Source organism: Balaenoptera acutorostrata, chromosome 6 (genome assembly GCF_949987535.1).
Source record: "Balaenoptera acutorostrata chromosome 6, mBalAcu1.1, whole genome shotgun sequence".
In the NCBI taxonomy this organism is placed as follows: Eukaryota; Metazoa; Chordata; class Mammalia; order Artiodactyla; family Balaenopteridae; genus Balaenoptera; species Balaenoptera acutorostrata.
Window position 1 is genome coordinate 15310834 of NC_080069.1, and position 25895 is coordinate 15336728.

The following is a 25895-nucleotide window of genomic DNA, read 5'->3' on the forward strand; positions in this document are numbered from 1 at the left end:
GCTGAGACTGAATACTCCAACGGTCAGGCAGCTTTCAAGGCAGAATTTCACTCACCTGGCCTCCCCGGGGCCTCCCCTGACTCAGCAGCTTTGCCTATGGCATTGGCTTAAAAACACCCCACCTACAAGTAAGGACAAGGCGTCAGAGGCAGAACTGGAGAAACACCTCACTCTCCAAAGTGTTCTGTTTTCCTGGCATCTGGGGGAACTCGCTGAAGCATCACAGAACCGCACTGAAGAACAAGCTTAATACGAGGGTCCACATGGAAGCGCCCAGGGAACACACGAGGTCCCCCACCCCAGAGCACCAGCGCATCCCCTGCATGCAGGAGAAGCAGAGTCCCAACAGCCTTGCTCCCTACTTCAGCCCCCCAAGCTCCAGCGACATCTGTTTTGTTTTGCATGGGGTGGAGGGGCTCCGCCTCCCTCTGGGCTTCTGTTTGATTTCAGAGTTTTCCCACCCATCCAGCCCTCCCCCAACTCTGCTTGGCTGATGAGGAAACGGCTGTATGACTTGCCCAAGCTCCCAGAGTTAGTCACCGCTGCACTAAGACTGGACAGCACTCCAACTCCCGGACCCCGCCCACTTGACCATCCTTCAACCGCACTTTGTTAAAACTCCCAATCATGGAATCTCAAAGAAACCTCGTTCAATCACCCACCCACCCAACGCTCAGACAGTCCCTGGGGTTTGAAGTTCATCCATTCACTCAACCATCCCATACTGAGCTCCTACAACATGCCAGACGCCGTCATTAGGACCTGGGGACACAAAGATGGCCCCATCCTCAACCACGTCACTATTTTTGAGCTGTACACATTAAGGTACTAAAATTCTCTGCCCTTCAGTTCCCTCATCAGCGAAAACCCCTACCTCACGTGCTTCCTGCAATGAATAAGTGAGAAAACACAAGCACATCGACCACCTACCACCGTAGAGGAGGTGCTCGGTAAATGTTAGCATCCCTGCAATATTTTGTAGAAGGGCTCCAGCAAGTATGACCCCTAAACTGCCACCTGTGTTCATACAAATGGCTTTGAAATATCATGAAGAACTACCACCAAAACTAGCTTAATCTTGCCTAGAAGGTGAGGGTATTTTTCCCTGCTTGCTCCTAAATGGCTGTTTGGCACAAAGGATCTCATCACAGGTTTGGACTGAATCATTAGACTACAGAATAGGATAGGCCATAAACCACACAACAGAGCTCAGGGTCCTGGGAGGAAGCTACTAGCCACAGGGCACTGGGGACTCCAGGCCACAATTCCTACAATCTCATAATAAAGGGACAGGAATGGAACCCCCACTCCAATCCCCTCCGACCAGAAAGAGGCTGGACAAACCGGAGGCGGCCCTCCAGTTTCCAGTGTACTCCAGACCCACGACAGTCAGCTGAACAGGCTCTGGGGCCTCACCTGACGTAAAGCCCAGCTCTGCGGCTTCCTCTCTCGCACCTTTGCACCTCTGCACCTTCCGCGAACTACTTAATCTCTCCCAGCCTGCTTCCTTACCTGGAAACCGGGCTCATCATAGCAGCCGCCTCCTAGCCTCTGTGACGATTAAAGGAAATAATGAATGCAAAGCCCTTTGCCTTGGGTCTGGCATCCAGCTGCTGGTGCTTCTATTAATCCTTTTTATGGGGGTGAGGGGGAGATAAATAGCAAACTCCTAGGAAGATGTCATGTCATTTTATTCTAATTCCTTCATAAGACGCTCATTTCCTTGAGGACGATGCCCCCAGGATCCACCCTGGTTGGCAGCAAGGCCCCTGCAATCACTGCATATTTGGACTAGACGACCTGAGTGGTTGTCAGCACTACCCAGCAGCCCTTTAGTTCGCTGACCCCCTTAACAGAAGAGAAACTGAGGCCCAGGGAGGTGAGGGATCTGCACAAAACAGCCCCTGAGGGTCTCCATCCCTCCCACCCACCCCCACTTCCACAGTCACCTTTCTCTGCTCCCCATTTCTAAATGAATGGAGCCGGCTGCTTACATTAATCCTGATTATGTAACCATCAGGGGAGCTAGAGAGGTGGGGGGAAAATCTAGTGTCAGTTTACACTGGTGCAAAGGGTCCAGATGACAGCGCTGCAGAAAGTTCACTAAGAGCTCAGGGCACTTCTGGAGACCTTTACCTGGTGCTTAAGTCCAGGGCTAGGGCCAGGCAGAGCCCTTGAGTGCCAAGGTTCCCTGAAACGGCTGATCGGCACCCATTCCCGTGCAGTCACCACAGTGGTAGTGAAGGCCCTCCCCAGCTCTCAGGGACCCACCACCCTCGGAACTGCAGGGAAGCAGGCAGCTGGGGCCAAACGGAGCTACAGGCCCGGGCACGGGGCGCCCTACATGGGGTCTGCTCCCTCTCCCGCGTTCCACCCGTGGGTGTGGGCCGGCTCTCAGGTCCCTCGGATTCTGGGGATAAATCCAAGTGTGTCTCACTTTCCCAAACGGGGGATCTGGGGGATCCCCCCAAGATGTGCACCTAAATGTGAGCATGACAGAACAGAGAAAGCCCTGTTCCAAGCGTCAGAAGACCTCAACTCCCATCCAGCTTGGCTACCAAATCCCTGAGGAACTCCTAGCAATCGGTTCGCCTAGCTGGGCATCAACGTGAATTTCCACCAGCAGGTAAACCGAGAGGCGGAAGATTTCCTGCGTTTTGTTCACCCAGCTATTACAATTGCAAATATTTGTCCAACGAATAAATGGAGTTAACAGATTATCTCTAAGGAGGTCCTTTTTGGCCTCTAACATTCTAAATCTATAAAACCAGTAAAGAGTCTTTTAAAAAACAAAACGTGTGGGAGAGGAGTGTTTTATTTGAGGGGGGAGATAAATCTACATTACTAAGTATTAGGACTACCCGCAGCTTAAAAACACCTGTATTAAAAAAAAAAAAAAAAAAAAAGAATTCCAGCAGAGATTAGAACCCTTGTGTGTTGCTGGTATGTGTGTAAAATGGTGCAGCCTCTATGGAAAACAGTATGGAAGTTCCAAAAAAAATTAAAAATAGAATTATTACACGATCCAGCAATCCCACTGCTGGGTATACATCCAAAAGAATTGAAAGCAGAGTCCCAAAGAGACAGCTGTACACCCATGTTCACAGCAGCATTCGTCACAATAGCCAAGGGGTGGAAGCAACCCAAGTGTCTATCCACGGATGAATGAATAAACAAAAGGTGCTATTATCCATGCAACGGAATATTATTCAGCCTCAACAAGGAAGGAAATTCTGACACATGCTACAACATGGACGAACCTTGAAGACATTAAGCTAAGTGAAATAAGCCGATCATAAAAAGACAAATACTGTATGATTCCACTTACATGAGGTATCTGAAATAGTCAAATGCAAAGTGACAGAAAGTAGAATGGTGGTTGCTAGGGGACTGGGGACAATGGAGAGATGCTGTTTAATGGGGACAGAGTTTCAGTTTGCAAAGATGAGAAAAGTTCTGGAGATGGATGGTGGTGACGGTTGTATTATACAATAATGTCGATATACCACACTACTGAACTTTACACTGAAAAAAGGGTAAGATGGCAAGTTTCATGTTATGTGTATTTTAACCACAATTCTTATAAACAATCCTCAATCTAATCAACAGCTCACTCCATATGCATTTCTGAAATCACAGTCTGAAATCCTGTCACAATCCAATGGTTCCCTGAGGTTTCTTTGCACAGCTGGGAGAGCAATTTTTGTTTTTCTTGTCTGTTTTTGGTGAAGGCGACCAGAGGCTCAAATGCACAGCATAATCGCCTGGACACAGCAACATCCCTGGCTCCAGGGCCTGCCTTGGAAGGAAGTACCTGGAAGTTCAGCCCAGGGGCTCTTGGATGGAAGGCAAAGCTTTGGCGTAAGGCAGAAGGGCTTAAGATGCAGAGCTGGGACGCTCACCCTTTTCCACATGCTGGCCCCCGGCCCCAATGATGCAGTGTGTCCCTGTCTAATACACCCTTGGCCTGTGTCAGCCCAAAAGACATCATGCCAGGAAGCAGTACCCCACCTGCTCAGGTGTGGAGGTAGCTGTCGAAAACCAGCCAAATGTTTGTATGTGAGAGACTGGGTGACGATGCCGGTGTTTCCAAGGCCCTACCTTGCCATCAGAGCCAGGGAGCTGAGGGTGACAGCCCTCCTGGATCCCCCTGGATAGGCTCAGGAAGCCAGGCACCTCGCAAGTCCCGTGCACGGTTCCCAAGTCAAGTGCGGTCCTGCCAGCTTCTGCAAGACTGGCTTCCACGCCCTCCAGAGAAGCCACACCTTCTAAAGCAAGCCCCACTATTAGCCTGTTATCCACAGGAAAAAAAGCCTTTTCAAAGCTGCCCTGTCACCAGCCTTCTCTGGCTCATTCCTCTACTTATAATTATATCAGGTGATGCGTCTGCATGCCTGTCTCCCATTAAAGTCTGACAGAAACACGAAGGAAGGGGCAGCCTCATCTGTTGTGATCTCAGCGCCCCAGCACTGTGCTTTGACACTCCGTAACGACAGTCAAGGACTCAGAGGTACGCTGCATTTCATCCACAGACGCACACAAAGCAGGCACGTTAAGCCCCAGATGTACTCTCCTCCCCAAACAGCTATCTGCTTACTGAGGATCTATGTCCCACAGTGTGATGCATCTCACATTTTCTGGGGTCTAACACACAGGATAAGAGCCCAGGATATAAGCCCTAGGAGAGCCAGGCTCCAGAGTTCAGGGAACACTAGAGGGCTAAGCATGGGCCCTGGGTAAATTTCCCAGATGTTCCCGAAGCCAGATTTCCCACAAATGCTGCTGTCAAATCATCTCCAAAATGCTGGGTGATTTACGTGTAGGCGGGGTCAGGTCATAGCTGGAGGGGATGTTCTCCTGCTTTCTTCATAGACCAGACAATAACAGAGAAAGATGACAAAATACCAGAAACATCAGGCTTGATGTTCTAAGGGTCTCAGGGGAAAGCCACCAAAGGTAACATCCTGCAGACTCGCCTTTCAGCCTCCAAAATCCACTTGCACGTATACTACAACTTTTTGTGTGTACAAATTATTTCCTAAGTTTTGGGGGAGTTATTTGCAAGTTTCCCTGGATGCCTAAGAGAATGAGAGGAACCTTCAGTCCTGGGTGAGATTTCATGCCGATGAAAACCCTCATCCTGGAAACAGAGCTCAAGTGTATGATTTAAACCAAAGTCAACTGATGAGAAGGGTTTCCAGGGGGAGAGAGGGAGATGGGTGCCGGGGATGAGAGTGAGTGGCCAGACCGCAGGAGTCTCACGTTGGTAAAACAGGGTCATTCTACCAACAAATTCTCCCTACGACATAAACAGGGTGCCGCTAGGGGCGCTGGGGATGATGCGGCAGGCAGCGAGCCCTTGCCTTCAAGGAGGTTACAGTCTAGGAGGGGAGGGGAAGAGCAAACCAAAACTCATACAAATAGGGACTTCCCTGGTGCACCAGCGGAGAAAATTCCACGCTTCCAATGCAGGGGACCCGGGTTCGATCCCTGATCAGGGAACTAGATCCCGCATGCCGCAACTAAGAGCCCACATGTCGCAACTAAAGATCCGGCATGTTGCAACTAAAAAACAAAAAAAAGATCCCGCACGCCTCAATGAAGATCCCACGAAGATCCCACGTGCTGCAACTAAAGACCTGGTGCAGCCAAATAAATAAATAAATAAATAAATATATATTTTTTAAGTCATACAAATAAAAAATTCCAAACTCTAAATGTCCTGACGCAAGGGAGAAGGTGAAGATGCTGAGACAGTAAAGGCAGGGGACCTAGTTTAGATTTGGGGCGGGGTTCTGGAAATGACTTTGAAGCAGGGACCGGAAGCCTGGGGGAAGCCACACAGGTGAAGCACGGGAGAAGGGGGCCACCTGGGGGCACGGGTAGTGGCAGGTGGGATGTGAACAGAGGCCCCGAGAAAGGTGTTGTCATTGCAGCCAGCTGGGTACCAGAAGCACAGCACAGAGCCCATGTGGAGCCCTGAAAAGAGGACAGTCCTTTGACCCTCCATGGGACGTTTCAGTCTCTTTGGTCCTGACCTCAGCACAAGCCACGGGGAGTGATGGGGTTCCCATCACCGCGCGGGGAATGGCTGTAGCAAGCCTCTCAATGTGGCAATGCTGGGTGACCGTGGCCGTGCCGGCTGACCCCTCGATGACTCAGCTTCCTGGTAGTGAGCTCATGAAAGGTCCTCGGCAGGAAGGACTCAGAGAGCTATAAACAGAGCCTTCCAGAAGCATCTGCTACACGGCTCTCCTTGATTCTAGGGTGGGGCTGTGGCCATCCAGCATTTCTGGAATTGTGTGAATGAATCGTTCGCAGTCTTTCAGCGCTGTAGTTGGAGGTTTCAAGTAATTTAAATAAATGATCATTTCTCGGCAGGTACTCTGGGAAACGGGGGCCCCAAATGGTAGTTGGGCATCTAGCTCTTTTCCTCCTTGGGCATTCTAGCCCTGGGAGAATTCCAGGGCTGGGGGCCGTGGGCAGGGGTGGTCTTCCTAGCTTCCTTCTTCAAGTAGAAGTGCTTGCAAGTCTATAGGTTCCATTCCAAGTCAAAAGACAGTGCCCAGAGTTATAGAGCCCATGCAAATAAGGAGTAGAAATTTTAGAACTGGAAGCTTCCTAAGAAACCATATAGTTTTAGTTCCATCTTGCCATCCTACAGATGAAGAAACTGAGACTCAGATTAAGTGAAGTGTTTTCCCAGGGTCACTCAGTTGGTGGCCTTTTGGTCACCAGGAGCTAATTGTAACTCACCCTGAAATGCAAATTAAATGTTCTGTGTGTGTACCCAGAGAAAGGATCCGTTTTGCCTTGTTTCTCCTCATTTCACCCCCTGCCCTCCATGTTCAAGTTCTGGGTTGACAAAGCTTCTTCCTGTCTCTTAAACTCAGAGAGGATCAGAAATCTGTTTCCAACTTAAAAGCAACTTCTAGTAAAAGCCCAGCTTTGTAGTTAACTTTCATTTTTTAGGGTCTGAAAGAGAATTTCATAAACTTTCTTGTGATTAGATTATCAGAAAATTCAAAAGAACCTTGGAAGAGACATTCACGGGAAGGTTAAAATGAGAATTCTTACTCCAGGTCAGGGGAAGCATCAACTGGCCGGCCCAATCTCAGGCGCCTGTGGAGGGAACAGTGCTAATTCCAAGGATAAACAGAACCACCTACAACTGTACCCACACAGACCCCATTGTGACAAACTGCAGTGTTAACTCCTTCTCTACCTCCTTCTGAAACTTGTAAGACTTTTTTGGAGGCTAAGAAGGAACTAGGAGTCACTCCAATTTGTCCATGTAGTCCTCATTGTTATTCTATTGTTTTTACAATGAAAAGTCATTTCTAAAGCTGATTTAAATCATCTTGCTTTATGTATTTTTAAAAATTGAACCATAGTTGATTTTGTGTTAGTTTCAGGTGTACAGCAAAGTGATTCAGATAGATAGATATATATATACACACACACACAATTCTTTTTTTCAGATTCCTTTCCATTATAGGTTATTACAAGATATTGAATATAGTTCCCTGTGCTATAGAGTAGGTCCTTGTTGTTTATCTGTTTTATATACAGCAGTGTGTAGCTGTTAATCCCAAACTCCTAATTTATCCCTCCCCCACCCCCTTTCCCCTTTGGTAACCGTGGGATTGTTTTCTACGTCTATGAGTCTGTTTCTGTTTTGTAAATAAGTTCATTTGTGTCATTTTTTTAGATTCCACATGTAAGTGACATCATATGATACATGTCTTTCTCTGTCTGACTTAATGATGGTGATATTCTCAGTGCTCTAAGGACTAACTATAAATCTTTAGTCATTTTTGAAATAAATTTAACGCTTCACGCTTCCTGACATAAATACACGTTCATTAATTCAATGATTGTCTGAGAAGCCAAGATTTAAGGAAAAACAATTTTTAAACACAATTACACTAGAAGAGAACTCTCCAGTCTCTCTTTCATATTTAGATTTTTAACCCTTTCACTGACAATTCCTATCCCAACAGGGCATTTTCTATGGCGTAACGTCCACCAGATCAATCCTTCGCTTCTATCCCGACTGTTTCTCCTGGGGAACAGTTCAGCATTGTCTATCGACACTGAAAAAGGCCCACACACGTCCTCCTTCAAAACACCCAGAAGATTTAGTAACAAAGACCTCCTGTGCCAGGGGAATCCGCAGACACGGAAAGGGAGGGCTGGCCTTGGGGTCGGTTGGTTCTTGCCCACGTCCACTGGACCAGCGTTCTGGAGAAACAGGACTCAGTTTTTAGAAGCTGTGAGATCCAGGAGCTTCTGTCTAAACCTGAACTAGTTCAGGCACCAGGAGGAAAACCCTCAAGAGCCCAGCTTCCAGCCTTTATCAGAATCACTGGAGGTTGATGGATAAGCCCCGGGAACTGAACCCTCTGCATTTATAGGAGGATCCACCAGAGAGAGAAGGGGGCTCAAAGGAAAGAGAGGGCAGGAAAAAAATGTCCAGCTATTCAGCTGCCTTTAAAAAGCGACAAGGAATGAGACAGGAATCTGAGTGTCAAGGACAGGGCCCTGTATGGGGCTCCAGGTCAACCCCTGTCCTTCAGAAAGCAAAGTGGTCACCTACACTGTTTGTCATGTCTCTCAGGTCACCCTACAAACTGTGACCTGGGCCGAAAAGGTTACTCAGGCAAACCCTAAACCTCGACAAGTCACGTGACTATTTAATTTTTAGCCACTTGTGCGGCCGCTGCTCCAGCTGGCATTTGCCAGTCATGTCGTCCATCAATTACGAACCAATTATGAGCAGAAATGCCTTCGACGTGACAGCTTTCCTCCCTTCTTGTGTGTTTTCACCCTCCTCTGGTCCTCAGCTCCGCAGTGAAAGTTCTCATCCAGGGACGAGGCTGGGCTTCCTGGATGCCACCAGGCAGTCACTCGGAGGCCAAACGGTGGATTAAAACTTCAGAACAGGGTGGGGAGAGAAGAAGAATTTCAGAATGCGGGGCAGGTCCCACGTGGAGGCCCCAGTGCGACCCCAAACCACAGAAACTTTCTCAGCTGATTCTGCGATCAGAAGACGCAGAGCAGAAGCCCAAAACCAGAGTGTCGGGGGGAGGGGTACAGGTGTCCTGCTGATGGCCGGGCACCTTGGGGACAGGCCATGACATTCTAGGGGACAGGGGATCGTTCAGCCCTGTTCTAACATCTACTTCTCCTTCAGTCTAGATACAGATATGCTGAGACATTATTTCTTCGAGGGGCCCTTTCCTGACTGCTCCTGAGGTTCGCTTTCCATGAGAAGAGGCTCATCGTCCCCTCCGGAAATGATTCATTGATAGCTCTGTCCTCCTGGCAGACAGGGGACTCTGCTGTGGGGCGACCTCGGAGGTGTCGAGCCCCCCAGCTCCCAGTGCCCAGCACGTGTGGTCACACCCACATGCTCCCACGCCTGAATTAATTTAGTTATTCAATGAAGTCCAGGGGATGAAGCTGCACTTTTACAAATGCCTTTTAACTCTTTCTCGGTAGAGATGTTTCTATGAATCATGCTAATGCAAGCCAACATTTAGCAAACAAGCCGTGGAAACAGTGACTAAGGAAGGAGACTTGGTTCTATAGACAATGACACACCCCAGGTTCGTCCTTCCACCCTCACACTCATGTACACACACACCAGCGTCCTCTTTCCTTTAGAAAGGTTTCCCGGGACTTCCCCGGGAGACTCCGCGCTCCCAGTGCAGGGGGCCTGGGTTCGATCCCTGGTCGGGGAACTAGATCCTGCATGCATGCCACAACTAAGAGTCCGCACGCTGCAACTAAAAGATCCAGCATGCCGCAAGGAAGATCCTGTGTGCCGCAAGGAAGAGCCAGTGCAGCATGAATGAATGAATGAATGAATAAATAAATAAATACTTTAAAAAAAGAAAGGCTTCCCCCCATTTCTCCACTCTGACTTCTTAGATCTGATCATCTGCCAACCACCCACTCCTTTAATCCAGGCTGCAGACAGCCCCAGGACACCCATGGGACCACCTCTATTCCAGGGGAGCAGAGTACCCCGCTGCAAGCCAGACGCAGGGCCCTGCATGTTCCCATCCCCAGCAAGCCAGCCAGCAAGCTTCCCGCAGGCTGCCAGCGCCCACTCTCCACCTCCACCTTCCACACTGGCTGCCAGGCCCAGGGCAAAGCAATGAGCAAGCAAAACCCTCCGTGTCGGCAGTGCGAGGAAAGGAGGACCAGGGACCCCGAGACAAAGGCATCTGTGTCCTACCTCCTTCCCCTCTTACTTTTCACGGTCAGTGGCCATGAACAGCCAAGGCAAACAGAGATGGGAGGGACCAAGGTAGGTAAGAGCATCAGCAGATACACAGAGACACACTTCAGGATGACCAGCCACCTTCCTTGGTCCCCAGCCTCACATGCCTGCCACTCAAAGAGGCAGACTCACCTGAAAAGTGAAATGGAGCCTCTAAGGTGATAACCCCACGGAGATGAACGGGGCCCTCACTCCCTGAAGTCGGCCTTAATCACTGGCCTTAATCACGGTAGCCAGCCGTATGCGGCCCCGCTCGTCACTGGTCCTACATCATCAATTTTAAATGTATTTCTGAGCACGCCCCAGAGTCTAATTGGCTCTTCGTCATTACCCAGCTAAAGAGGCGGCAGCAGCCGGCCACCCTGGTCTTTATTCAACAGATGGGAGACACTGTGTGTAAGGAGAGAGGTTAAGTGCCCAAGGCCATGCAGCTGTAGCAAATCCTGCAGTGGCTGGAACCAGAGCCTGTACTTTCCATTCCAACGAGCTAACCCTACCCCTTTAACAGGATCCCAGTTTGATAATAAATACCACAACCTGGCACCTGCAGAGAGCTTTATACTTTTTAAATGGTATAAAGGTTTGTTCACTGCAAACCGGGCTGTATTTTCTTACTAGATGTATTAAGTAGACCTGAAACGGAGGCACGACAGGCATTGTTACTCTGCCCTATTTAAGATGAGAAAACTGCAGCCCTAGCAGACCGAGGAACTATGAGGTAGTGCTCTTCCCAACAAGTCATTTTCCGGCTGTGTTCTGGAAAGGAATACTCAGGCCAGTCCAAATTCAAATTACTATATTGAGTCCAACGTTGGCACACTGCTGAAATGAGAGCTGCAACTTGCTCCAGAGAGAGAAGCCAGACAGAGCCAAAAATATCCTATGGCAATAACCATTTGTCATCATCCGCTTGCCCTGCATACTAGAGTAGTTGACCCAGGAACTCCTACCTATACGTTAGAGCCCCGTGTTCCATGCCACACTTTGATTTCCTGCTGGTGCTCCCTCAACTCCAATTCCTCCCTCCCAAGAATGCAGCTGAGGCCCCATCATCTCCTCTCAGAACCCAGCTCAAGGGCTCTGCCATTATTAACATCTGAGTCTGCACCCCAGCACCTCACTTGCTTGCTCCTACCTGATTCCTTTCCTCAACTCTGGTACAGCAGAAAGAGGCCCAAGTTTCAGGGCATATTATTGTTCTGAAGCTCAGTTTTCTCATCTATGAAATGGGAAACTGCACATGCCTTTTCCTATCTTCAAAGGAGAGCTAAGAGGATCAAGGGACAGAATATAGGTTGAAACAATACAAAAATACTGCAATATACAATTACAATAGCAACATACAAGCACAACCAGGCATTCAAGAAATAACACTTTCAGAAATGATATTACGAGCTAATATTAAGGGAGTGCTTTCCATGTCCCTGATGCTATTCTTAACATTCTAGGTGTATCATAATTAATTCTCATAGCAACACGCTGAGGTGCATACTATTTTATCCCCATTTCACAGATGAGAAAAATAAGGCACAGAGTTTTCAGTAACTTGTCCAGGCACCAGCCTAGGGAGTCTAGCCCCAGAGCCCGTGCTGTTAACTTGAACGGCTCTTAATCATTAAGCATATTGCCTCTGATACGATCTGTCATTAGCTGGGCCTGTCAAGGTTTACAAAAGCCGCCCGCAAACATGATCCCACCTGAGCTTCTCAACAGCCCTGTCAAGTAGGTAAACAGATGATATTAGTCTAGGTGACTAATAACAGTCTATGAGACAAGGAGACACTGGCCCAGAGAAATAACTCGTCCAGGTTTCAAAGCTGGTGAATGGCAGGACTGAGACTTAAATTCATGGGCCAGCCCCACCCCCTCCTAGTTCAGTGCCCTTTCTAGGGTCTTCAACACCAGCACCAGTCTGACAGACACGCCCCTCTTCCCAGCCCCTGCCCAAGGCAGCATCTCCAGGGAACAAAGGCTGTCGCTACAATGAGAGATCCATCAGGGGCTTTTGCCACCAGACCTCAGGGTACCGTGGCTTTCTGGGTCTCTCGCAGGATGTGTGTGATGGATCTGGAGGCTGGTGGCCTCAGAGGACGTCCTCTCCATGACACGAAGCGGCAGTCCCTCCACCTGATCCACGGTGGCCAGACATTTCCTAAACCTGTTATGCAACTCTTGCTTCAACCAAGCTGCTGCTGGGATTTCTCTCTATTTCAACATGTTTTGTTTTCTCTTCAGAGAGAAAGCACGAATGTGAAACCAAAACACCTCTTAGTGACCAGACAACGGCTCTTCCCGGCAGTCTGGGCCCTTCCCGGCAGTCTGGGATTACTGGGAGGGTACGGCGAGGGGGTTCTCAAAGGTACCTTCTGTGAGCCAATTTCAGCTTCCAGAATGACTAACAACCGCAGGGGTGAGGAAGAGGATGGTGGGGGGGGGGGGCAAGGAGGAACAGTACAACTGAGGGCCAGTGTCTCCCATGGGGACAGGAGCCAATGCAAGAATGCCAGGCAAAGACACCCCAGTGACACTCCCCATCTGGCTCCAGACCTTCAAGATGGCAGCCTGAGCCCTCCAGACGCCACACCCCAGCCCTCATGCCCATCTGAAAGCAAATATCAAGTTGGGCCATTCATCTCCTCAAAGGCAGCCAGCTGGTCCCATCACCTAAGCTCAGGGTCTAATTATAGGGAGCAAGCTCTGGAAATAGGGGGTCAGGACTTATTTTTGTTGCCCGGGGTAGGAGGGGCCCTCAGTTAAGTGTGGAATGAATGAAGTGGGTGGCCAGATGAATTAATAGCCTCATCAGGGTTTAACTGAGGCTTATGGGTTCTACCGCAAGAAAGGGACAGGCAAAAGGGCTGAGAAAGTCTCTTTGTGACCAAGATACAGTAGAGATTCCAAACAACGCTAAGCAAAACAAAATAAAAACTAGCATTTGTTTCATAGCAGGTTTTAAAGCACTTTTTCCCCCACATCTTTTTTAAAACAACTGATTCATTCAACCAACAGTCACGGAAAACCTTTATGTATCCCAGGTGGCTAAGTCAGAGGGGGGAGAAGGTCTAGGTCTTTGCATGCCATGCGAGGTAGTCCAGGTTTTATTCTGAAGGCAACGGGGACAGCTAGGGGAGTGTCAGGTGCGGGGAGACACCAATGGATGTGAACTGAGACAATGGGCTGCCCCTCTACCCCCTCAGGCCCCTTGCAGGCTCTGCAGCACCATGGAGAACAGGCTGGGCTTTCCATTCCAATCAGCTAACCTTACCCCTTTAACACGATCCTGGTTTGATAGTAAATACCATGGCCTGGCACCTGCAGAGAGCTTCATGCTTTTTAAACTGTGTTCACTGCAAACCTAGCTGCACTTTTTTCCAAGATCCAGTAAATAGATCTGAAAGGTGGGCAGGATGGGTATTGCTACTCTTCCTTACTTAAGGAGAGAAAACTGGGAGTGTGCAGGACTAGCTAGGAAGGATTTGTGGGAATTCATTCAACAAATATCAATACTTAACTGAGCACCTACTGTGTGCCGGGTACTGTTTCTGGCAATGGGAACACACCAGAGAACAAAGGAGTAAAACACTCCTGCCCGCTGGGAGCTGACATTCCAAGGAAGGGAGACCATAAACAATGTAAATAGCATTACAAATATGAAGAAAATAGTAAACAATGTAAATAATAAATATGAGGGAATTTTCCTTGGCAGTCCAGTGGTTGAGACTCCACACTTCCATTGCAGGGGGCACAGGTTCGATCCCTGGTCAGGGAACTAAGATCCCACAAGCTGGGTGGCGCGGCCAGAAAAATAAACAAATAAATAAGTATGAATTAACAGTATTGTGTGTTATAAGGTAACACATGCTGTGGAGAAAAAGCAGGGCCGGGCAATAGGGAAGTGTGGGTGAGTGGAGGGGAGGGTTTATTCAACTGTGACTCTGTGATCAGGGAAGTCTGCAACGTAAAGGCGCCAGCTGCTGAGTCCCCTGAACCAAGGTAGAAGCAGTGGGAGGGAGAAGAAAACAAATTAAGAGGTATTACAGATGCAGGAGCGGACAGGTCTTGGAAGCATACGGGGAGAGGGGGGAGGGGGGCAGAGGTGGGGGACAAGCTGAAGACCATCCCCAATTTTCTGAGGGAGGGGGCCCAGGCCAAAGGGCAGGCCAGAGGGGAGGGCAGGATGTCCATGATGGACACCAAGGCAGCCAAATGGACATGTCTTCAAGGCAACTGTTTATCTAGCTCCTAGCGAGTCTGGACCAGAGACACAGAGATGCAACCTGCGGGTTATCAGGACCCAGGCAGAAATGGAGACGTGTCCCGAGGGAAGAAAAGAAGGTAGAGGGCAGAATTCTGAGGAAGACCAGCAGGCTGCCTGCCATCAGAGGGGCCAGGAAAACGATGGCTGAATTTATTAGCCAGGAGATCGCTGGCACCCTAGTGGGCTTGCAGCAGAGTGACGGGCACAAAAACCCAGAGGCCCTGGGGGGTGACAAGGGGAGGAGGGAGAGACTGCATGTCAACCATCCTTCCCTAACATTTGTTATTTTAAGGGCACGTGGGCTCAAGGTGAGCTGCCTGGGGTTGGTTCGTTATTTCAGATGGGAGAAGTACGGACTGGACGTAGAAATGCTCCTAAGAAGGGACCAATGGTGGGGCGGGGGTGGGTGGTGGTGTGCTAAGGATACTGGAACCGGGTTACCCATGAGACAGCTGACCAAAATAACTACCCCCATGACCTTTATTGAGAACTTAGGTGCCAGGCACTGCAGCAAAAGCTTCACGTACGTCACCCCACTTAATTCTTTCAACAACCCTATAAGGTAGGTCTTGGGATTCACATCCACACTCTGCAGAGAAGGAAACTGAGCTTAGAGAGGCCAAGTAAGGTGGCCCAGGTGCAGAGCCAGGATTCAAACCCAGGTGTATGGGGTGGTCCCTACACGTCACCCTTCCCCCGCTGATTCCCCTTAGAGGAAGGAAGGACCCTCTTACCTTACAATAGGAGGAGGGAGGGGCGGGGGACGGCAGGCTAGTTGGAAGGACAGTCACAGGAGAGTCTGGCTGGGGTCCCGGTTCCTCTATAATCAGGGAGCAAGATGCCACACTGAGGCTGAGAGAAGTGGTGGGGTGGGGGTCTGAGAAGCAAGATGGTCTGAAGCAGCTGTTGAGGAGGACAAAAGCAGACTGACCGGAACACGGGAAAGGACAGGCTGGGGGCCCCAGAGGCCTGGCACACGGGGCAGCAGTGTGGGTTTCTCCCGAAGGGCTCGGCTGCCCAGCGGCTGGTGGGTTGTTAGGTATCAGGTGTGGGCAGGCCAGCGTTGGAAGAACCACAGGCAGAGAAACTGCGGGCCCGGGAGTGGCTGCAGTGATGGGCTGAGGAAGCCAGGGATGCGCCGAGAGGAGAGGGAGAAGAGACAGGAGCCCTAGCACCGTGTGACCATGAGAAAGCTGCGGCCAGGCTATGAGACGTCTGAATGCACGATTTCAGAGGCGGAAAGGTTCTGGGTCAGGACAAGGCCCCGTGGAGGTAACGGCCCTCGACCTGAGCAACGTAAAGAACGGAGGGATTTGGGTGTTAAGTTGGGTGGTGGCCCAGAGGGGACAGTCTCAGGACGATGATGGGATTCAGGGTAGAGGAGCCGTCTATGAGCCAGACGCCAACATCCAGAGCACGAGGGAGAGTGACTGGATCGTGTCATTGATGATGATCACGATGAAGCTGAGAGCTCACACCTAGAGGACACGCATACACGGCAGGCTCTGATAAGTGCTGTAAGGACTTAACCCTCACAGCCACCTGGGACATCAGTACCATCTTGTCTTTTTTTTTCACAGGTGGGGAAACTGGGCAGAGGGGTGAATGAAGAAACTTGCCCCAGGTCACACCCAAGTGGGAAGCAGGCCCTGGTCCATGCAGTCTGGCCGAAGGGCCCCTGCCCCTACCCATCGTGCCATCCCAGCAGAGCAGGAGGTGAGTGGGGACAGGGAGAGAAGAGGGATGGACACTGGTGGAAGTGGATGGCGGGAGCCTCAAAGGGGAAGGAGCAGTTGATAAGGTGGGTGATTAACAGCCAGAGGGCAGCAGCCCCAAGGCATGTGGTTTGAGGCGATGGGAACCATCTTTTCTTGAGAGGCTTCAGGGAAGTGGGGGTCTCAGGAGAAGAGTTGGATTTCCATCAGCACCGGCAGGAGGAAGGAAAGCTCAGTGAAGATGTAAGGGAGCCTGTTAACAGGGAACTTCCATGGGTTCCGACGGGAAAACAAGGGAAGAAGGAAGCAATGGAAAGTTGGTTCAGGTGAGAAAAAGCAGGAAGAAAATTTGTGTCTGCATTTCACAGATAAGGAAACTAGACCTCAGAAAAGCTAAGTGTCCCGCCCAACCGGTAAGTCCAAGACTGGGATCTGAATTGCCCCAAGATAGTTCTCTGAGGGTGAGAAACTGCAGCTCAGAAGGAGCTTGAGGGCAGGTTTGCAGTTAAAGAGACAGTGATCGGATGCAAGCCTCCTATGAAAAACGGCGGCAGCAAACATTCCAGGTGGAGGCCGGGAGGGGAGGGCAGGCTTTGGGAGAAGCAGAACTCAATGAAGATTAAAAACAAAAAGAAAACTCTCTGAGATGGAGAGCCTGGGTACCAGGGGAGATATGAAAAGAGCCAGTTCTGGGGTTCAAGAGGGACTACCAAAGGCTTTCTTTGAACACAAGCAAGCCAGTTCGTCCAGTGGGTCAGGGAAAGCCAGAAGGGGTCCAGAACCCAAGCCTGTAAAAGAAGGAAAGTGGGACTCAAGTCTGGAGATTGGTCACCGCCCCAAAGAGCAGTGGGACAAAAGCCCTCTTCAATGAAGGGCCACAGGTGGCTAAAAGGTGCCCAGCGGAAACCAGGAAACTATGGAAGGCCTACTCCACAGAGCCACGCCCTCCCTTCCACATGACACGACCCCCCCACTTCATGTGCACACCCGTGTTCCATGTGCACACCCCCTACCCCATGTGCACACCCCTGTATGGTTTAAACAATGTAATTGAATCCCCCCAATTAGCCCCAAGTGCCTCCCGCTGTTAAAGAGCTGAGGCCGCCTTGGCTGCCCACTATAATCCTAGGGGCTCCCCTCCAAGCCCTTTGCCCCAGCCTCACCCTCCCCCACTTCTGGGCAGAGGGGGCCAGCAGCCGGCAGGAAAGTGGCCACATGGGGGCCAAGTGCTGATCTGGGACCGCCTGAGATCCTCCAGCAGACCCCAGCCCTGGGCATCAGCACGCGGCCTGGGTGTTCATGAAACAAACAACCCGACAGAAGTTCAAGAGGACTCCTCGCTGGACCCCACGCCACTCCGAAATCCACCTTTTAGAAAAGCGCCTCCCGCTGAAGGAGGACAGAAAAGAAGGGAGGGGCGGGATCTCTAGGAGACAGGAAAGATCACTATAATTTTGTTGCAAGAACGAAAGCAATTTGGGATTTCACGCCCTTTCGAAGCAGAATGGCATCTACTGGAAGGTACTTGGTTTCGAAAGCACTGGAGTGGGTGGGAGGGACACCGGCAGCTGCCTTCGCCCCCTGCCCCCCAGCTCCCCAGAGGACCCTAGCAGTCAGCTTGCACTGCTGGGACCAGGAAGGATGAGCAAAGCCAGAAGTGGAGGAATGCAGAGCTCAGCAGGGCCAGCGACACAAACCCCCAAGGCCAAGCGAGGTTTCTAACTGGCTCGGCAGCCACCAGCTCCTAGAGAGAAGGCTGAGCCTTAACCCACTCGGCCGGCTGTCAGTGCCCTGCCAGCCGGCTGCACCCTGGCGGGGAAGGAGGGCTTCCCCCAGCAGAGCTTGAGGACTGAGTTTCCCTGACAAGCAAAACAAGAGAAGGGCTGTGAAAGGGTCAGCGGAAGTTCCCTCGCTTCAAATCTTTCCTGTTTCCTTCTGCCCCTGCTTTCGCCACCGCCACCGCAGGACTCAGCATGGTCTGCGAGCGGTGTGCCTAATCTGGTTGGAATTTCCTCCTCCACCCACCTGGCATTCTCCCCACAGTCCTGAGCGCTCTCGACCAGGGGTTCTCACATCCATCCCAAGTGCTGGTCTAGGCGACCACACCACTGGCCCCTCTGGAGCACCAGGGCGAGGCTCACAGTAGAGGGGCTGCAAAGCCCCAGTTGGAAAGGAGCAAGTCGTGGCTACCCTTTGCTGAGAGCCCTACAGAGCCCCCTCGCTACCTCCCCTGGGACCACTACGGGGTCCCAGCAGCCTGGCCCTTTATGGATGAGTGAGTACTCATATGCCACCAGCGCGGGGACAAGCGACAGAGGAAGACACAGGAAAGAGGAGAAAAGTTGCCGGAAGTCTTCCAAATACCCACTTAATAATCACAGGCTGTCGACTGCTGGAGCTCGAGAGGCACTAGTGATTATGAGGTTCAGTGTTTTTCAGACGTTTTTGCCCATAATCCCCAGCCAGAAGTGCACTTTACACAGCCACTCAGGGAACACACACACACACAACCCAAGCAGAATTTCAGGGAGCGACACTGCTCCTTACCGCATGCCACACATGCCTGTACTTTGTACTCGCACCAATCTGGCTTTTTAAAAAATGTTGCTCCCGGGACTTCCCTGGTGGCACAGTGGTTAAGAATCCGCCTGCCAATGCAGGGGACACCGGTTCGAGCCCTGGTCTGGGAAGATCCCACCTGCCACAGAGCAACTAAGCCCGTGAGCCACAACTACTGAGCCTGCGCTCTAGAGCCCGCAAGCCACAACTACTGAGCCCATGTGCCGCAAAGACTGAAGCCCGCACGCCTAGAGCCCGTGCTCCGCAACAAGAGAAGCCACCGCAATGAGAAGCCCGCGCACCGCAACGAAGAGTATCCCCTGCTCACCGCAACTAGAGAAAGCCTGTGCGCGGCAACGAAGACCCAACGCAGCCAAAAATTAATTAATTAATTAATTAATTTTAAAAAAATGTTGCTCCCACTAATGGGTCACCACCCAGTTTGAAAAATGCAGATCATTAAGGTGACATTGTTGGGGGGATGGGACTTCATGGGGAAATGTATGTAATGTTACAATGGGAAGCATTAGCAAGGCTGACCATCTGCACTTAATGACCCAACCTAACAGCTCGCTGGGCTCAGAAATGAAAGTGACCATCCCTGAGCACCATGGTTCACACTATCTAGGAGAGAAAAACTGGAAAAAGCAGGCCCATCCAACACTCTCAGTGAACTTTACAAGAACAGGTTAAAACTGTGTGCCTTATAAAATCAAAGAAAACTTTTTTTTTTCCCCTTTCAAGATACAATTTACATTGATTTGGCTTCAGGTGTAATAATTATTTGAAATTTCAAGAAAGTAAAAAGGACAATGAGTGTTCTGTGTTCGTAGAAAGGGGGACAGGTTAAAAATGGGAAATACTGAACGGGTCCACAGCCTCCGTTTTACTAGTGACAAAACTAAGGCACAGAACAGTGCCTAAGGCATGAAACAAGTTAGGGGCCGGGCTTGAACCCCAGCCCAGGGCTCCTGATTCAATTACTCACAGTCTTCATCTTCCCAAATATTTAAGAAGAACACAGTGAAGGTCTCCCCAGGAAGAGCATTTCCATGACTGAAGCGTATCTCATGTTGGACACAGACAACCATGCTGGTCTAGGCACACGTTGGCACTCTGCCGCGGCCTCCCTGGGGTCACACGGAGGGGCTCATACCACTTAACTCTGTGCCTTCTATCCCTGCTGCAAAATGAAGAGTAATCCAAGAAAGTTGTAGCCAAAAAACAAGAGGGGCTTTAAAGCCAAACCTGCATGCTCAAAACCAGAAGAATCCCTAAGGGTCGTTATTCAGAGCTAGGATTATAATCGCAGAAACTAGAAAACCTTCCTGGTTAGTAAACCCAAGCCTTCATTTTACAGTCAAGCCCCATAGAATGACTTGCCTAGGACGGTGAGACCAGCTCCTTCGACCATACACACCACGTTAACCTGGCCACAGGTGAAAACCGCTAGGGAAAGTAACGCTAAGTACACAGTGACAAATGGATCAAAACAGACCAGCATTGGGCTCCCCTGGTGGCGCAGTGGTTGAGAGTCAATTGCCTGCCAATGCAGGGGACACGGGTTCGAGCCCTGGTCTGGGAGGATCCCACATGCCACGGAGCGGCTAGGCCCGTGAGCCACAACTACTGAGCCTGCGCGTCTGGAGCTTGTGCTCTGCAATATGAGAGGCCGCAATAGTGAGAGGCCCGCGCGCCGCGATGAAGAGTGGCCCCCACTTGCCGCAACTAGAGAAAGCCCTCACACAGAAACGAAGACCCAACACAGCCAAAAATAAAATTAAATAAATTAAAAAAATTTTTTAAAAACAGACCAGCATCCACGGGGCAGAAGGAGGGGCAGGGAGGAAACTAAACACAGATCACAAAATTTAAACACGTGAGATTAATGCCTCTTCAGAATGTCCCAGGGAGCTCAAAAGGCATGACTGACTGTTCCTAATCCTAAAGATAAGCTAAAATGATGCCCTGAACCAAACTCACAGCAGAGGCCAAGGGCCTCGGAAGTGGTACAGGTCCTTGACGGGACATTCATCTCCACGACCCAGTGGGTCTGGTGCCTGCTCAAATAACATCTCCCTGCTCCGAACTTTCCCACACTCTGTCCAAGGCACCTGAGACAACAACTTCAAACATGGGGAATTTTATTACATGTGAGGGATTCTTTCCTATACAAATGCCACCTGGTATCTGTCCAGGGTCTTTCCTGGAGCAGCTTCGAAAACCTAAGAGACAAGATCTCCCTGTGGCCTCTGTAACCCTGGCAGGCAAAGACCATTCCCTTAATTCCCCACTGGGATGCCGGAGGGACAGAAGGGGTGATGGCTCAGTCCCAGCAGCACAATATAAGACTTGGGCTCACCTTACAGCCAATGCCCATGGCCTCCTCTCTGGACCCGTGTCTGTCCAGCCACTGACTGCCAGCTCTGAGAGCTGCCCAGGGCAGGGAAAACCCTCTGCATTAGACATTCTGGCCTTCACACCACTCACGTGGGGCCAGCATCAGCAACAAGATACAGATGCTAGCTGGGGAACTCTGCTGGGCCTGCCTTCCAAGATAACTGCCACCCGGAGAGGTCCCCAAATCTCCCAAAGCACACTGGGGCTGAAGTCGGAGGATACAGGTGGCTCATGAGCCCGGGCAGGCTAATCTGTTCACCTCTCTATGCCACGGTTTCTTCATCTGTTAATCCCCAGGGTTGCTGTATGCTTTAGATGAGTTCTGCCCACAAAAGTGCAATGTGTCAATACTAGTATTACTCGCCCTCAGCACTCTATCCCCTAGCCATTCGGTATCCTGAACAAGCTGACTGAGGGCAACTCAGGCAAAATCCGCCTGGCTAAAGCTGCCTCCTTACAGAAATGTATTTAAAACTACCCGGGAAGTACCGGGCCAACTGAACGTCTATTACACAAACCGTAAGAAAGGCTGTATAGCACACGCTCTCCCTGCCTGCCCGCCTCCCTGCAACAAAACGAGAAGGCAAATGTCATTGCAAGTCTTACTGCCTCTCAGCGGCTCGACAGCCGGAGGGCGGGTGGCCGGGCCGGCCGGACCAGGGACACGTTCCTCGGCGCGAGCGTGGTTAGCGCTCCCGGCGGCGGGTCCCTCGGGGTCAGCGCACGTGTGGGCAGCCTCGGCCACCCGGCACCGGCCGGCGGACGCCACTCGCCGCGGCTCGGACACCGGGCGCGCCAGCGGGAGCCGCAACGACCCGGGACCGCAAACTCTCCGATCGCGTGGCCAGTGGTAAGACTGTGCAAAGCTGCACCGGACGCCTCCCTCGGGAACCCCGCCGCCACCAGCGAGGCCAGCGGCGCTCGCCACTCCTCCTCGCCGGCCGCAGCGCCGCCAGCAGCCCGGGCAGGGAACTCGGCGGGAGCGGCGGAGCGGGGCGCCGGCTGGGGCACCCTCGTGGGCGCGGGGGGTGCCCCCAGGGCCCAGGCGCACAGCGGAAGGAGCTGCGCAGCGCGCTCCCCGGCGCCCCGGCTGCGCGCGCCAGCTCCCGGTGAGACCCAGGAGACCCAGGGCGCCGCGGCCCCGAGGAGAGCGCGGTTTCGGAGAGCTGCATCCAGGCTGCTCCTGCGCGGGATGCAAACGCACGCGCGCGCGCTCTCTTCTCCGCTCGCTCCGTGCCTAAAGTCCCCTCGCGCCTCACCTTCACTGAGTCTACCGGGTACATGACCGAGTGCTCCAGGATCCCGGCCATCGCTCCGGCTGTCATGTGGATGGATAAGGAGACGCTGGTCGGCAGGTTCTCATAGTCCTCCGACCCGGCGTCCTTGCAGCCGCCGCCGCCGCCATCTCGGCTGTCCCCATCCATCCTGCGCCCTCCAGCCTGGCTCCCTACGCCGCCGCAGCGTAGCTCCATCCGCCGGCTCCGCTGGGCGCGGGAGGCTGCAGGAGGCGGGCGGGGAGGGGGAGGGGACGAAAAACTTCACTTCTTTAAAGTGGGAACCACCTCCCGGGTGCTGCGGCGCCTGACGCCATGGCGGGCTGGGGTGGAGCAGAGGGGCACCAATCACTGGGAAAGGAGAGGCCGGCCGCGGCCGCGCCATTGGTGTGCGGGCCAGTGGGGACCCGCCTCCCAGTGTGACGTCACTGCCCAGTGCAAATTTCCAAGCTACCGAATGGGGGCGAAAGGAGACGTTGGGGTGTCCCGGGAAGTTGTCTTACCTCCTGGTGGGGTGGTGCTGCCTGGTTTGGGGCAGACCAGGGGGCAGTCGCTGGGGAGGGTCAGCCGGACCGTAGGGATTGGGCAATGCTTGAGGCTGGAGGGAGATTCGGAGCAGCGGAAAATCTGCCCCCAGAGCCCGGGATTTTGCAAACAGTATTGCTCAGCAAGCTTTGGCATTCCTCAGGCCTGGAGGGGGGAAGTTGCTGCGAACGTCATTTATGGAGCAGTTATGGTGGCTGGAGGAGGGGAGGGGTGGAGGCACACGTGGGGGTGGAGTGGAGTTCTAGAATTGAGGACCCACTGCGCGATGTGAGGGGTGCACCTCCTTTTGTGCAGCACGAGAGCACGTCCCGTGGAGGGGACAAAGTGAAAACTCAAGATGCTATGCCAGGCTGCTTCGTTGGGGAGAATGGCCACTTACTCGAATTTTTCTCTCTCACTGAAAACACATAATACATAGAGCAAAACTTGTGCCGCCTTATTCTCACCAAGGGCCTAAATCCACCCTGCCCTGGACTGGGCAATAAGTAGTCACCAGGATGGAGCCCTTCTGAGTAGGCGCCTTCAGCACGTTTTCCTGGGGCTGGAGGGGCTTTAGAAGCCTGGTCTCACAGTCGGGTGCAAAGTGGCCAAGAGAGTAAAATCTTGCAGTATTGCATCTGCCTATCTTTAAAGACTCTGGTCTTCTAGATCTTAAACTCATCCCAAGCTATCTTCTTAAATAAAGTGTAACCCAGACTGTTTTATTTTAACCTAAATAATATTGTCTTTCTCCATCTGGGGGAAGGGGGAGGAATCAAAAAGTAGGGGAGTAACCTGCCTGTTTATCTAAGGCTCCCTGAAAGCTTGGCATCTGCACATCTAAATGTGCATGTTCTGGGCTTAAGACTTGGCTTGATCAACTTTTACTGCACCTTATCCAAAGAGGGCTTCTCTGGTCAGGAAAGCTGCGCCTTGAGATATGAAAAGGTGCAGGAGACCCTGAAGATGCTGCAATACCCTCTTTGGCCTCACCCTGGTCCCAAGATTTGGGTCATAACAACCCAGGCAGCTCTCCGGGATTTGAGATTCAGTGATGTGAGCGATGTCAATAGAGTCTTCACGGCCAAGGGCACCATTTCCCCAATTTTGGTAGCTGCCAAAAGTTGCTCCCGAGACCAGTGCTAAGGATGGGCTAGGTAGAAACACGCTCTGTATTTAGTAATTGCTGGAGAAAAATTTAGTAATTGCTTTTGCCAGAGGTGATTTTGAAGAAACGTTGGTCAAAACCTGTTGATACTCATGTAAAAATGGATACCCTTTAACCAGTACATATTAACTCATCGTCCCACTTCAGGGAATGTGACACAACTGTCTGAATATGCATGACGCTCTTCAAAGCATTATTCATAGTAATAAATAATTGGAAACAACCAAAATGTTCAACGAGAGAACATTGGCTGAGCAAATTATGATACCTGTATTCATGAAATATTATGGGGCCATTAAAATTGTGGCTACGCAACGACATGGGAAATAATTATGATGCAATGTTATGTGAAAAAAAACAAACTTCTATGAACATTACATTCACAAAAATGTAAATATGCATAGGAAAAGAGTGAAGTGGTTATTGTGATAGTGACATAGGATTATAGGTATTTTTACTATATTTTTCAGACAAGCAATGCTTGTATTGTTTCTATAATTGAAAAAATGGAAAGAATGAAAATGGATCATTCTTTTTAGGATCTAATCTCCCAACAGATGAGAAACCCCCTGAACTCTGCAATGGTGATATTGGTGGAGAAAAGTAAGCTTGTGGATGGTTAAGAGGACTCTTGGCACTTGTGAACATGCCCATAATCTTCAGATACCTAAGATTTTTTTAAAATTTCATTAAACAAACGTTAAGCCAGAAGCATTTAGAAAATCTTTGGAATATTTATTTTGAATATTCAATATTTTTTCTCACCAAATGTGGTATATATGGTGGTTTGGCCCTCAGCATCCATCTTAAACTTCTCCTTGTACTGTAGTGACCAGAAAATTTTAAACAACATTTCTCAGACTCCTTTGCAACTAGGAGTCTAGATATAATTTATATTCTGCCAGTTAGGTGAACTAGGGAGATCTGGGAAGTGGAAGGCAGATAGAGACCACCTTCCTGCTGCTTTGAAGTTATACGCTGCCTAGTGAAATCATAGACTCTTGGGTTAGGAGCAGTTGGGGTGGGAAGTGGCTTCCCTGTTACAATAGCATTGCAGGGTCTGGACACCAAGTTCATGAATGTTGAGAGGCAATTGTGGCAGTGGGAGTGGCAGCAGGGATGGTGGCAGTACCATAGCTTCCATAGGTGGCCTTCACCTTTGAGGATGTGGTGGAGGTTCCCTTGGGAAGCCAGTTTGGAGATGTGGGTCTGAGACTCATCTCTGGAGACCCCGCCTAGGTTTCAGCTCCTCCTTCCCATCCAACAATATTCTGTATAGTAGCAAATGGGCATCATAATGAAGGAGGCTTCCCTAGATGTCAGAATACAGCAGCCAGACGTGGTCTTAGACCTCTGAGGAAGGCCTGCTTGCAAGGAGGGGTGAGATCGCAGACACCATAACCCAGTGCTTTGGCCACACTGCCAACAAGGAGGCAGCAGTGGAAGGACCCAGGAGCAGAGCGGAGATCCTGCCCTGTGGGGTAAACCAGGAGACTCAGAATGACTTGCTGGTTCCAGCCGAGTCTTACATAAAGTTCCTGAATGTTGAAGTTCTGAAGATGTCATCATGCTGCTGTAGCCCAGCTGGGAGTCAAGCTCCACTTAGAAACGGGAAGCTACAGAGGGTGTAGGGGGAAGAGCATTTGAGTTGGAGTCACGGACCTGTTCAAGCCCAGGTTCCACCATTTACCAGCTACGTGGCTCT

The 25895-nt window shown here is 50.9% G+C and overlaps 1 protein-coding gene across 2 annotated transcripts in view; it reads right to left on the reverse strand.

Annotated features, from left to right (window-relative positions):
- Window positions 1-22805, reverse strand: part of SLC25A37 (solute carrier family 25 member 37) — a 42333-nt gene extending 19528 nt beyond the window's left edge. Inside the window, exon 1 of one of the 2 annotated variants that reach the window (XM_007167838.3) lies at window positions 22483-22805. In XM_007167838.3, the coding sequence (XP_007167900.1) occupies window positions 22483-22695 (213 nt within the window). In that variant the 5' untranslated portion in view covers window positions 22696-22805. The remainder of the gene's footprint in view (window positions 1-22482) is intronic. The other variant, XM_057548782.1, reaches the window with a different exon arrangement.
- Between the last annotated feature and the right edge of the window lie 3090 nt (window positions 22806-25895).